Genomic DNA, 14340 nt, shown 5'->3' with positions numbered 1-14340 from the left:
GGATGGCGCAAGAGACACTGGTGCAATCACTTGCGCTTGGCTGAACCTGTTGAGTTGTCTGGCCCCGGGTGGCTTCTTAGGGCGCAATCTGCACCGTGCATTTACAGCAATAGTATACCATTTCAGTGTACCTGAAGGAGTGTCTCCACCCCCATTGTTCAGCCTGGACACTGAGGTCCAGCTCCGAGGGCCTTCAGGCGGTTCCCTCCCTGCAAGAAGTGAGGTTACAAGGAACCAGGCAGAGGGCCTTCTTGGTAGTGGCACCTGCCCTCTGGAATGCCCTCCCATTAGATATCAAGGAAATAAACAACTATCCTACTTTTAAAAGACATCTGAAGGCAGCCCTGTTTAGGGAAGTTTTTAATGTTTAATGCTGTATTGGGTTTTTAATATTCGATTGGGAGCCGCCCAGAGTAGCGGGGGAAACCCAGCCAGATGGGCGAGGTATAAATAATAAAGTATTATTATTATTATTGTTGTTGTTGTTGTTGTTGTTGTTATTACTTCAACAGGCATGTATACTCATCCTATCTTATTTATTTATTGCATTTGCATGCGATGCAGATCGGTTTCTGTGGGGCCGATGCATTTTATGTTCCCAGCAGCCTTGCCAAATAGATGGGGCTGAGAGACTGTGACTTCCCAAAGGCCTCAGAGTTAGCTCCGTGACTGAGCAGCCCAGTCCTAAAACACCACCCCGTCAGGTCCACCGCTCAGGGGCCAAACCAAGGCATGCGCTTACCTTTTCTATCTTGATGCAAGAATTAATAGTGTCAAGGAAATCAGCTTTTTTTTCATTTGTAGGCACTTCTGTTAGTTCCTTTCCTATTAATTCGCCTTTCTGATAGCCCATCACGGTTTCAAACGCAGGGTTTACGTACTGCGAGATTTAAATAAAGCACTCCAGTCAAACCAAAAGGAAAGGCATGGTTGTCAGCCTGCAGATTTTAAATTTTGGTGGGCATTTCTAAAGCAGTACTTCCTCTATACCAGGGGGGGCCATGCCAACCCAACCTACTGCATCTGGTGTCATATGCAATGTCAGGTCTACAGGGTGGGTACAGGCATGGCTTCAAAGGAACAATAAAAAAACAACCCTAGGAAGGTCCATTAACTTAAATGGGTCTGATTAGCACTGGATACCAACCACTGTTCAGTAGCTTTGCAACTTATGCGCATTTAACTTGTGCACATTCAGTTTTATAACAAATTAAAAAGAGGTGGAAAGGGGCCAGAGGAAAATGGCATTGACAATCCCACCCACCACTGAACCAAATGGGTTTTGACTATACACTATTTTGGCTTTAGGCTCAATCTCTGAAATGTAAACCCTGCATAAATGGTGAGTTTACCATATTTACAATACAATAACATGGCTATAACACCGTGAACTGAGGCCTTGGAACAGCATTTGACACTTGTAAAAGTACCCAGAACAAACCTGTATTACATGGTCTTCACTTGTAATCTCAATGGCTTCTTGACTTTTCTCTAACGCTGTAAAGATTGAATTACAAGCCCTGCAAAGGAAAGAAAGGAGTGAACTCATTAGATTCGAATTTCACGGCTTGCAATTTTGAGGGCTATAAATGACCAAAAAAAACCCCCACCACCACCTCGGAGCAATACATTCAAGAGAGATGATTCTGCTTTGAAGAACAGTAGCAGGAAGTTAGACAGGCCGCTTGGCCTTTTGCCTAGCCCAGCAAAAAGAGAAAGTTGGCCTGTATAGAGGCTAATTTATTTATACAGAAAGAGTGTATGTGTCATCAGTAAACTCATTGCATTTCAAACTACCAGAGAGCAGGTCCTTGTCCCCAGGGGCTTACACTTTAAAATGTGATATCCAAGAGACAACAGGAAAAAGGAGAAGGAAACAGAGAGAGGGTAAAAGCCTGGTGAGAACATTTATTCATTTATTTATTTCAGCTCTACCATCCGTTCCCAAACTTTGCCCCTCACTGACCACTTGGAAACTGCTGAGGGTCTCGGCAGACCACGTTGTGATCTTTTCCACCTGCTGTAACAACCGTAACATGCTGTGCCAGCTGCTGTACGATTCCTAACTGAATCAAGATGGAACTTCTTAATTCTAGGCTCCCACTAACTTCGCTACGAATCCTGTCCTCCCAAGTGCCTGCTCCCCAACATCATTTCCGACCCATCACGCTCGCCTTCCGAATGGACCTTGAGGTTCTAATACGGCAGGGCAGCAGATGCTGTGGCTGCTCCTGACATACTGTATTTTTCACTCTATAAGACACACTTTTCCCCTCCTAAAATGTAAGGGGAAATGTGTGTGCGTCTTATGGAGCGAATACAGGCTGTGCGGCTGTCCCAGAAGCCAGAACAGTGAGAGGGATCGCTGCACAGCACTCCCTCTTGCTGTTCTGGCTTCTGGCTTAGCCGCGCACAGCCTCTTCAGGGCACGGGGAGCCTTCATCCTGCTGCCCTGAGGAGGCTTCGCATGGTGAAGCCAGAAGCCACAACAGTGAGAGGGGTCGCTGTGCAGTGCTCCCTCTTGAGGTTCTAGCTTCTGGCTTAGCTCCTCTGTCCCTTCCCCCACCTCCCGGAAAAGCCCGCAAGAACCGCGCTTCCTTTAAAGAGCCGCGGAGCATGTGTGCAGCTCTTGGGGAAAAGCCCGCAAGCGCCGCACACACGCACCTCGCGACTCCTGAAAGGGAGCACTGAGCAGAGCCTGGGATGCATACAGGCTCTGCTCAGCGCTCCCTTTAAATAATATTTTTTTTTTCTTGCATCCCCCCTCTAAAAACTAGGTGCGCCTTATGGTCAGGTGCGTCTTATGGAGTGAAAAATACAGCACTTCACAAACACCTTGTAGACTAACGCCACTTCTCCCACCCTAAAAGTCTCCAGAGGAGAGATCTCAGCAATAGCAGCTCTTCCTCTGTTGATGGGAATCCACAGCCCTCCTGTGCTACTCAAAACTCTCACAAGACCCCGCCATGACACCTACAGTCCACCTCCTCTGTTGGAGGCAGTGAACCTCTGAACGCCAGTCGCTGGGAATCACAAGTGGGGAGACTGTCCTTATACTCCTGGCCTGCTTGTGGGCTTCCCATAGACATCTGCTTGGACATCATGAATACAGGATGCTAGGTAAAGGTAAAGGACCCTAGACGGTTAAGTCTAGTCAAAGGCGACTATGGGGTTGTGGCACTCATCTCGCTTTCAGGCCAAGGGAGCCAGCATTTGTCCACAGACAGCTTTCCAGGTCATGTGCCCAGCAGGACTAAACCGCTTCTGGTGCAACGGGACACCGTGATGGAAATCAGAGCGCACAGATGCTAGACCACTTGGGTCACTGGCTGGACCCAAAAGCCTCTTCTTTCTTAGGGAAATGATCTCTTCTTACCAACAGGTTAGCTTCCATGCACAAGGGGTTTTTTATTTTCATTTTAATTATTGAATTTATATACTGGAGGTCTCAGGGCGGTTCACAGAACAAAATCAAAATATAAAACCACAGAATATATAATCAAAATAAAAACAACAACCCAATAACGCCCCCACGCCCCCATTTTAAAAGGGTATAGGATGTCAGTCAAATCAACGAAAGGCTTGGTTAAAAAGGAACGTTTCCGCCTGGCGCCTAAAGGTGTATAATGAAGGCACCCGGCGAACTTCCCTGGGGATGGCATTCCACAGATGGGGAGCCACTGCAGAGAAGACCCATTCTCATGTTACCACCCTCCGGATCTCAGGTGGAGGAGGCACACAAAGAAGGGCCTCAGAAGATGATCTCAGGGTCCGGGTAGGTTCATATGGAAAGAGGCAGTCCTTGAGGTATTGCCAGTGGCGTAGCGTGGGTTGTCAGCACCCGGGGCAAGGCAAGTAATTTTCGCCCCCTAACCCGTGGATTTTAGTAGGGGCAGAGAGCTGCGAGTGCGAGCGCGCCCCCCCAGATGTTGCGCCCGGTGCAGCCGGCCCCCCCTGCACCCCCCACGCTACGCCACTGGGTATTGCGGTCCTGAGCCGTTTAAGGCTTTATAGGTCAAAACCAGCACTTTGAATTGGGCCCGGAAACTAATTGGTAGCCAGTGCAGTCGGACCAGGATCGGTTTAATATGCTCAAACCATCTTGCTCCGGTTCTCACGCCAAGAAGAACGGGACTTAGGAGTCTGGCAACACCTGGAATGACACAGGATGCTACACCACTGTATGCTAATGATGTTTAACTTAGGTAAAATTACCTTAGTTTGAATTGTGCCCGCACTTCTCCAAATTCCAGCTGAATGAGTTCGTTGTAACAGGCCATGATGTTGGGATTTTCTACATATCTCTGGTTAAAAAGAAAAAAGTGCAATGTCTATGTTGATTATTTATCTTTAAATAGAGATGTGATTTAGGTAGCAAATTACTTGCAAATAGCAAATTATTTCCTGAGGAAAGACATTCTGCACCCCATATCTGCTCAACTATGAACAGGTTCCTAACAAGGGCAGATATACAACACTCAGCGGATATGGGATAGAATGTCATTGGGAACATGCGTACACTTGTCATGCTCATCCATATATTTAGTGGTGCATCAGTTAATGCTGGCAGCAGTTACCTAACAAGGCAAACACGTCTACAGAGAAATAAGTCCCATTGATCCCAATGAGACTTCCACTTAGGTTCAATGAGCCTATATAGCAGCCAGGGGATAGAGAAATCTGCCAATTTTGGTTCCCAAAATTTCTCATTTTTCCAGTCTTAAATTCAGTTCTCCACATTCTGCAGAAATTTGTGCTTTGGGGGGGGGGGAATCCAGAAGCATTTTAGTGCAGATTTCGCCTAATAAACCTATTTTTGTTTGCAGCTCTGACTAACAGACACGCTTTTGCAAAGCAACCCCCTCCAATATATTGCATTTTTGTATGCAACTTTTATGCATGCTGGCTGGAACTCTGAGAGGAAGAACTACTTTTATGGGGAAGGGAATACACTGCAACATTTTGCCGCATGCCCTACTTGTTATTTACTTGGCATATGGGATGGCATGCAAAAAGTTGTCAGCATTCATTTGCTCCAGGCGTCAGCAAACTTTTTCAGCAAAGGGCCAGTCCACTGTCCCTCAGACCTTGTGGGGGGCCGGACTATATTTTGAAAAAAATAAATAAAAAATGAATGAATTCCAATGCCCCACAAATAACCCAGAGATGCATTTTAAACAAAAGCACACATTCTACTCATGTAAAAACACGCTGATTCCCGGACCATCTGCGGGCCGGATTGAGAAGGGGATTGGGCCGGATCTAGACGGTCTGGGAATCAGCGTGTTTTTATATGAGTAGAATGTGTGCTTTTATTTCAAATGCATCTCTGGGTTATTTGTGGGGCATAGGAATTCGTTCATTTTTTCCTTTCAAAATATAGTCCGTCCCCCCACAAGGTCTGAGCGACAGTGGACCAGCCCCCTGCTGAAAAAGTTTGCTGACCCCTGTTTATTGCCTCACCTCACAAAGAGACTTCCTTTGTCCTAGACTAAGGTTACCAGATTTTTTTCAATGAATCCAGGGACATTTTTCAACTTCAGTCGGAATGAGCTATCCAGGCATGACAAGGACTTCCTTATTCCAGCGGATACCTAGGGTGGCTTTTATTGTTTTACTCTCTGCATGGTTTGTTTTTATGTACACCACTTCGAAAGGCTAATGATAAAGCAGTATATAAGTGTCCTCAGTAAGTAAGTGTGTGTGTACACACACACACACACACACACACACACACACACACACACACACTGTACTTTTCCGTGTATAAGACAAGGATATTTTTACTGTAAAATAATGTTTAAAAAGGCAGGGGTGTCTTATGCACAGACAGTGCGTTGTGGGAGATGGGTGATTGGTTGCAGGCTCGAGCAGGAGCTTGTCAGTGGCGATTTCGTTGGTGATTGGTGGCTGTGTGAAGTGCTTGATTGGATTGGCTGCTGCTGCATTGGTTGGGTGGATGATTGGTTGCCGCGGCAATTGTTGCTTTGGAACGGCTGCCGCTTCTGCGATGCAAGCGATAGTCAGCGTTTGTCAGTCTGGTAAGTGATTTTATGACCTGCACCCCCGGTAAAAAAGCTCAACCACTTTGGCCCCTCTCCCCCCATTTTCTTACATCTGAGTCCCCAAAATTAGGGGGAGTGTTATACACGGAAAAGTAGGGTTTGTCCCCAAACAGTTATCTATTCCTGGGCATTCACAAAATGAATCTGAGACTATCGGTATTCAGAGGTGAACTAAATATAGATAGGCTACAAATATCAACTTCAAACACCATACTTACCCTCGTGAAGCCAGCAGAAATGAAGGGTAATATTGAGGATTCTTCACGATCTGCATGCCTTAAAAGGAGAGGAAGAATGGACAGATGTCAGACATTTTTCTCCCAGCTAAAAATGTTAGCATCTGCAGTCTGCTGTCAAAGGACACTTTGCAAATAAGGTGGATGAGATGTCTGTCACGGCCGTACTCCAGCAAAGGTCACATAGGCATAACTTCTACTGGATTCCATGAGAACTTCATGTTTTTTAAATCTACATATATATCTAAAAATGCACAACCTGCTTCTCAGTTATAGCTCCCTCCTGCAAGTCTGAAAGAACATTATTACAACCATAGCTGTAAAAAAACACATGCTACAAACAGTAAGTGTGATCGGGGTTGTAGACCACGCTGGTTTTCAGAACTATAGGCTTACAACCACAAACTTTGCATTCAAGTATTATTTTACATGTGAACATAAAAAACATTATGGGAATTCTTATTTACCTCCTCACTACACCAATGATAACAGTGTTTTCGGACGGCTTTCTTGTTCTAATGGACCTTTAAAAACAAGGAGGGAAATCAGAACAATAAATTGCACAATACATCTTGAAGTAAGCACGACAGTGTTCATTTTGTTTCCGTTAACAGATGTTTAAATAAAAAAGCCCCCTAAACTGAATCTTAACTATTGATTGGAAAAGCTTTCCTCAACTTGGTTTCCTCCAGATAACTTGGAAAGCAATTCCAATCAGCACCAATTAGCACAACTGTCATAAAAGCCACTAATTCATAATAAAAAGATCAAATATCATCAAAACGTAATCACATATTTGAAAATGAAGATTGCTAATTTAAATTTATTTCAACAACAGTTTTAGACAGTTTAACATTAATATACCCAAACAGCATAGGCAGAAAAAAATCATAATATAAAAATACATTATACTAAGTTAAAGGTAAAGGACCCTAGACGGTTAAGTCCAGTCAAAGGCGACTATGGGGTTACGGCACTCATCTCGCTTTCAGGCCAAGGGAGCCATTGTTTGTCCACAGACAGCTTTCCGGGTCATGTGGCTAGCAGGACTAAACCACTTCTGGTGCAACAGAACACTGTGGCAGAAGCCAGAGCGCACAGAAACACCGTTTACCTTCCTGCCACAGCGGTACCTATTCATCTACTTGCACTGGTGTTCTTTCGAACCGCTAGGTTGGCAGGAGCTGGGACAGAGCAACAGGAGCTCACCCTGTCTCCGGGATTCGAACTGCCGACCTTCTGATCGGCAAGCCCAAGAGGCTCAGTGGTTTAGACCACAGCACCACCCATGCCCCTTATACTATACTATACTATACTATACTATACTATACTATACTAGTAGTAACACCTTGAATTTAGACCAGTAGCAAATTGGCAACCATTGCAGATCTCTGAGCAGAGGGGTTACTGTATGCTGACAAGGTCTCAGTCCTGTCAGGAATCATGTTGCAGCTTCTGGATCAAGCCCAAGGGAAGCCCCACATAGAGTGCACTGCAGTAGTCCAGTCTTCAAGGTTATTAAACTCGGAGCTGAAATGTATCAATATATTCCCACACACACACACCAAGCGCCAGGGCAGAGCACTCACCTGCATAGAGCTTCTGCATCAAAGTATCTTGAATGCCTATGATCAATAATGATGATTTCGTGGTGTTTCTCCAGAAAGCACTCAAGGGCAGATTCCGGCGTCCTGGCAATGTTACACCGAAATCCAGCTTTCTCACATGCCCAGCAGAATCCATTACTCTGGTTGTCTTCTTTGGCAAACACTAGAAGTACCTAGGCTCAAGGAAAAGAGAAGGGGAGTGAGCGTTTTTCATTTCACACAAACACATATATACAGTTATACCTTGGAAGTCGAATGGAATCCGTTCCGGAAGTCCGCTCGGCTTCCAAAACGTTTGAAAACCAAACAGCAGCCTCTGATTGGCTGCAGGAAGTCCCCGTAGCCAATCGGAAGCTGCAGAAGCCCTGTCGGATGTTCAGCTTCCAAAAATGGTATGCAATCTGGAACAGTCACTTCCAGGTTTGTGACGTTTAGAAGCCAAAATGTTCGAGAACTAAGCTGTTTGACTTCCAAGGTACGACTATATATCACATCACAGAGAGAGAGGGGGGGGGGGAGAGAGAATGTAAGCAATTGGAGGAAAAATGATGCACAGGCTTAACTGACTCATTCACAGCTCCAGCATTTCATTGTAAAGTGAGCTACATTTTTTCCCCATCTTTCCTCCAAGGAGCTCAAGGTGGCAGACATAGTTCTCCTCCCCATTTTATATTCACAGCAACCCTGTGAGGTAAGGTAAAGGTAAAGGGACCCCTGACCATTAGATCCAGTCGTGGCCGACTCTGGGGTTGCGGCGCTCATCTCTCTTTACTGGCCGAGGGAGCTGGCATACAGCTTCCGGGTTATGTGGCCAGCATGACTAAGCCGCTTCCGGCGAACCAGAGCAGCGCACGGAAACGCCGTTTACCTTCCCACCAGAGTGGTTCCTATGTATCTACTTGGACTTTGACATGCTTTTGAACTGCTAGCTTGGCAGGAGCAGGGACCGAGCAACGGGAGTTCACTCCGTTGTGGGGATTCGAACCGCCGACCTTCTGATCGGCAAGCCCTAGGCTCTGTGGTTTTAACCCACAGCGCCACCCGCGTCCCGACCCTGTGAGGTAGGTTGGGCTTAAAAGACAGTGACTGGCCAAGGCTTCGTGGCTCAGTGGGGATTTGAACCCTGGCCTTCTGGGTCTTAGTCTTTCCTTTTATATATCATTTTGTTTCGTTTAATATATCACCCTTCATCGTAAGATCTCAGGGCAGTTCACAGAATAAAATACAGGATAAAAACAAGTAAATAATTAAAAACAAAACAGCAAAACACTAACACACACACACACACACACTCCCCACAGACACATTGCAAAGGCTGTAGAATATTAATCAGCCATAGACCTGGTTTTCACCTGGTACTTAAAAATATATAATGAAGGCGCTTCCCTGGGAAGAGCATTCTACAAACAGGGAGCCACTACAGAGAAGGCCTGTTCTCATGTTTCCGTCCTCCAGACCTCACGTGGAGGAGGCACACGAAGAAGGGCCTCAGATGATGAAAGCAGAGTCCAGGATGGTTTACTGAGCTGCAAAATTCAGAGAAATGCAAATTCCGAAGGATGGCAGTGTTTTGGTTTGTGGGCTTTTTCTGGAAGTGCAAATGGGGAAGGTTCACCTTTAAATGTTAACTGAGCCGACTTTCTCCTGCGCCTATGCCTGCTCTCCACTTTCCCCCTTATAAACCTTCGACATCTAGCAATTGTAATTAAATACGGTCCCTTGTAGCACTTTGGTTTACCCTTCTGAGCAGTTCCAGGCATTCCAATGGCGCTTACCCTTTGGATTAGGTTCAGCAAAATGCCTTTCACTAAATCTCCCTGTTTGTATTTAATGCATAATTTTATAAGAGAGGGACTTCGAATTTATTTAAAGCCCGGCTTCCATTTATAGATTCTGAGGGCAATTGGGGGGAAAACTCTTTGTTGAAAGAAAACCCCACCCGGAATCATGCTGCACTTTAAGCTATATTTAGTGAAGCAAATTTAGGACAAATCGGATGAAGGAAGAGCATTTTGGTACCCAACCAAATCCCTCCCACCAAGCAGAAACATGAAAGCCTGGGGAACGCTGCTCTGCAGCAGACTTTTGGCATAGTTTCTGAATGAACATACACAGCTCAAGAGCAGGTAACTTGAAAGACTGCCTTATCCCTTTTCTTTGAGAGAGCTTCTCCTGAAAGTTTCAAAGATCTCAGAAGCTCACTCTGCAGTAACTCGGAGGAGGGGCTTTGCTATGGCTGCCCCTGTTTTGCAAAAAAAGTATCCCTGTTGAAATATGACAGGCGCCCATGACCGGCACTCACCAGAAACAATTCAGAATATTTTTGTTGTTTGTGTAACAATAACAGCTAGGATTCCCCACACACAAAAACGGAAGGAAGAAGTAGTTCACACCAAAGAAGAATGGATAAGGTGGTGGATTATGCAGAACTGGCAAAGTTAACAGTCAGAATAAGAGAATCTAACAAGGACTGTTTTGTGCAAGAATGGAAACCCTTTTCGAACTATTTAAGGAAATATTATAATAGAAATATTATATAGCAAGGAGGATTTTAATTATAAGCAACAGAAGGAATTAGAGAATTCAGTATTGATGTGTTGGTATAAGAAACAGAATGCCATGTACAAAAGAGGGGGAGAAATTAAAATACCATAAAAATGGGGCAGGAAATTGAGAAAATAGAAATTTGAATTGTATTGAAGTCTATATGTTTAATTTTGAGCAAGAGGCAAGCGAGCAATCGGGTTGCAGTGGTGAAGGGTAGTGTGTGGGAAATTGGAACCAAGGTCTCCTCAGTTTTAGTCTGCTGCTCTAACCACTAGCTGCTCTGACCACCTGGCCACAATAGCTCAATGTTAGCTCAACGTTTTCAGTTTTACTGTTCCATGCATTGCTATTTGGCCTTGGTCTGTTTGTTGTCATTGTGACCTGCTATGAGGACCCTTGGGCAGCATTTGCAGTTTATGTATGTGGGAAATAAACAAGATTTTTGGTTGGCACGTCTTACCTGAAGTTGATCTTGGTGGAGTCTCATAGGCCCAAACTGCACATCTGTTCCCACTGCCTAGAAACAAGAAGATGGGCATTTTAAACAATTCTATACTGCATGTGGGCAGAGAAGAAAAATTTCCATATTTTCCTGGCTGGAAAAGAGAGGGGGGAACGCCCCCCCCCCCATTTCAGAGAAACAGTGTAGGCATTATATGTCAGACCGCATATGGGAATTCACCACCAGCGTAGAAATGACAAGGTGACAAATGAACTAATGGATCTCCAAGGCATTTTTATTTGCCATTTCTTGCGGAAAGCTCATGCAAATGTGCTCTGCCCTCTCAGCAACAGCACTCCACTGCTTGGATGAGAGCTTTCTGAATAGTGACTTCTTTTTTTTAAAAAAGTAAAGGATACACAACCACTTCCAAACAGAGGAAACAAAGGGTTTGATTTACAATTTAGATTTGCTCTTTGATGCTCTGGAGCAGGGCATTTTTTTCAGGAGGGAACACAATGGAACTCAATTCAGGCACCTCTCAGATGGGTGCCATCGCCGTTCTAGGAGAAAGCCACTTCCGCCTTAGGAGGAGGTGGAGCTGCGGGCACTCACAACCCCTTCAGCACCGCGCAAGGGTGTGGTCAACCCTGTGCGATGGGGGGGGGGGTTCCCGGCTGCGTCGCTGCCCAGGCAACCAAGCCAATTGTTCTGGGGGTGTGGCCTGCTTGATTTAAGCAGGACGCAGCAGGAGCCTCACCCCTTTCCGCGCTTCCAGCTGGGCAGTTAGGCATTGGAATAATTATGGAAAAGAGAGGAGGGGAGGTAGCGCCATCACCTCCCCTGCACATTGAAAGGTATTCCGCTAAAGCAGCCTTTCACAACCTGTGGGTCCCCAGATGTTGTTGAACTACAACTCCCATCACCCCCTTAGCTAGCAAGGCCAGAGCTCAGGGATGATGGGAGTTGTAGTCCAACAACATCTGGGGACCCACAGGTTGAGAACCACTGCGTTAAAGGATTTCGGGGTTGTGGCCCTGTCTGAAGACAGGGGAGGCTAGGGCCTAAGGCACAACCTCTATTGGTGGCTCCGGGAGAGCTCCTAGTTGATGTGCATCAGCAGGACTCCCCCTACTGGTGGTTAACCCTTCCCGGACTCCGCGCAGACGGGTGGGAGTCAGATATAGTCGGTTAGGTCCAATGCCTAAGCCAATACTGCTCACAATCTGCAACCAATAAAGTTGTGGCCTTTTTTAGCCCATTAACCTAAAATACTGTTGTCAAGTGTCTTATTCTTTTTTAAAGATTTTTTAAATTAGGAATTTAGACAGAACATATTATCTTAAACCATATCATTCTTAATTCCCCCCCCCAATTTCCCCCCTCCCATAAAACAACCCCCCCTCCTCATCCTCATCTCCTCCGACTTCCCTCAGTTCCAATCTCTGGTTTCACCATAAATGCTATTCTCTGCATGTTACAGAATTGTATAAATCCTTAATTTGTCTAACTGGTTATTATCAATAAAAAGTTTGTGAGTGTTTATTCAAAGCATCAAGTGTCTTATTCAACCTCGTGGGGGGGGGGTCGGGACCTTGCCAGGCAAAGAAGGAGGCATTCATGGTGAGTTCTGGCACCTCTTTTTCTAGAAAAAGAGGACTGCTCTGAAGGGTACCACAATGGCCAACAGTGGACAACTTCAAGCCATTGCTCTCCCCACTCTCCCTTCTTTCCCTTTAAACCAGTGTCCCATCCCATTTCGCCGCCTGAGGGAAAATGGGAAGGTGCCACTCCCCCACTGCCTTGCCTATCAGGGTCATGTGGTGGCAGTGATCATGGCTTCTTCTGGTGAGACATTATGGAGCTCCATGAGATCTCACAAGAGTTCTGCAAGATCTCGCCGGAAGAAAAAGCCACCACACGGCCCCAGTGGTGGCCGAAGGTGCGAGTGGAGTGCCAACCCACAGAATTACACTGCCTGAGGCAGCTGCTTCAGCTTGCCTCACAGGTGGGCCAGCCCTGCAGAAAGGTTACTCCTGTGCTGCTGACAGTCCTTCAAGAAGAGCCTACTGGTAAAGAAAGAGCTAGGTATTCTCACCATTGTAAAGAGAGAATGCCCAGTCCTTCCTATTCCCCTTTATAGTGGTACCTTGGGTTACATACGCTTCAGGTTACAGACTCTGCTAACCCAGAAATTGTGCCTCAGGTTAAGAACTTTGCTTCAGGATGAGAACAGAAATCACACGGTGGCGGCAAGGAGGCAGCAGGAGGCCCCATTAGCTAAAGTGGTGCTTCAGGTTAAGAACAGTTTCAGGTTAAGTACAGACCTCCGGAACGAATTAAGTACTTAACCCGAGGTACTTTTCTTCCGACTCAAAACAATAATACAGTCATACCTCTGGTTGAAGTAGCTTCGGTTTGAGCGTTTTCAGGTTACGCTCTGCGGCGACCCGGAAGTAATGGAACGCCTTACTTCCGGGTTTCGCCGCTCACGCATGCGCAGACGCTCAAAATGACGTCACATGCATGCGCGGAAGCAGCGAATCTCAACCCGCACACGCGCAGACGCGGGTTGCATTCGCTTCAGGATGTGAACGGGGCTCTGGAACGGTTCCCGTTCGCATCCAGAGATACCACTGTAGTTCAAAAGAAAAAGAAAAACTATTTGCAAGAGCTCCGTTAAAGTCTTGGCCCTTGGTAAACATTTTGCACCAAGATGGGATTCATGCTAAGAAAAGTTGGCTGCTAATAAAATCACGGCTATAAATGGGCTTGTGGGGAAGGAAGGGCTGACAGAATATATGCAAAATGGTTTTATCAGGTAATGAGAACCTTTGGTGGCTTATCCCATGATGGGGTTCGAAAAAATAGCACAGTGTGATTTTCTTTTTCTGCTAAAAGGATTCTAATAAATCATTCCATTCTGATAAAAGAAAAAAGAAAAAAGAGCCTGCTGGATCAGGTCAGTGGCCCATCTAATCCATTATCCTGTTCTCACAGTGGCCAACCAGATGACCGGGAAACCTGCAAGCCATACTTGACCACAGGAGCATTTTCCTCTCCTGTGGTTTCTAGCAAAGCCACTTCCGACATAGAAGGAGGTGGGGTTGCGGGCTTCACCCTCCCACCATGCGCGCGGGGGCTGGCTCTCAGCCTCCGCGCGATTGAGGGAATCCCGATCGCATCATCCCCTGGCTAGCCAATCGGCTGGCCTGGGGGGGGCGTGGCCTGCTCCATTTAACTCAGGGGCGGCCTGGGATCTCCCTCTTTGCCGCTTCTAGCGGTTAGGCATTGGTATTGTTATGTAGATGGAAGTGGGGGAGGAAACGCCATCACACCCCCTCCCCCGCATATTGAAGGGTAGTCCGATAAAGGATTCCAGGTGGCGTGGCCCTGTCCAAAGCCTATGGAGGTGAGGGCCTAAGGCACGCCCCCGAGCGGTG

At 46.2% G+C, this 14340-nt stretch overlaps 1 protein-coding gene across 5 annotated transcripts in view; it reads right to left on the bottom strand.

Moving 5' to 3' along the window:
* Positions 1-14340, bottom strand: part of PDE8A (phosphodiesterase 8A) — a 170294-nt gene that overhangs the window by 34317 nt on the left and 121637 nt on the right. For all 5 annotated transcript variants that reach the window (XR_014541641.1, XR_014541642.1, XR_014541643.1 and 2 more), the window contains 7 exons: positions 10916-10972; positions 7891-8081; positions 6769-6825; positions 6284-6341; positions 4216-4304; positions 1442-1520; positions 743-880 (listed from right to left, as the gene is read on the bottom strand). Coding sequence is in view for 2 of the 5 variants with exons in the window: in XM_083586421.1 (XP_083442547.1) it covers positions 743-880; positions 1442-1520; positions 4216-4304; positions 6284-6341; positions 6769-6825; positions 7891-8081; positions 10916-10972 (669 nt within the window). In the remaining 3 variants the exon portion in view is untranslated. The remainder of the gene's footprint in view (positions 1-742; positions 881-1441; positions 1521-4215; positions 4305-6283; positions 6342-6768; positions 6826-7890; positions 8082-10915; positions 10973-14340) is intronic.

The sequence above is a fragment of the Podarcis filfolensis genome (genome assembly GCF_964270895.1).
Source record: "Podarcis filfolensis genome assembly, chromosome: 14".
In the NCBI taxonomy this organism is placed as follows: domain Eukaryota; kingdom Metazoa; phylum Chordata; class Lepidosauria; order Squamata; family Lacertidae; genus Podarcis; species Podarcis filfolensis.
This window is presented reverse-complemented; position numbering and strand designations above follow the sequence as displayed.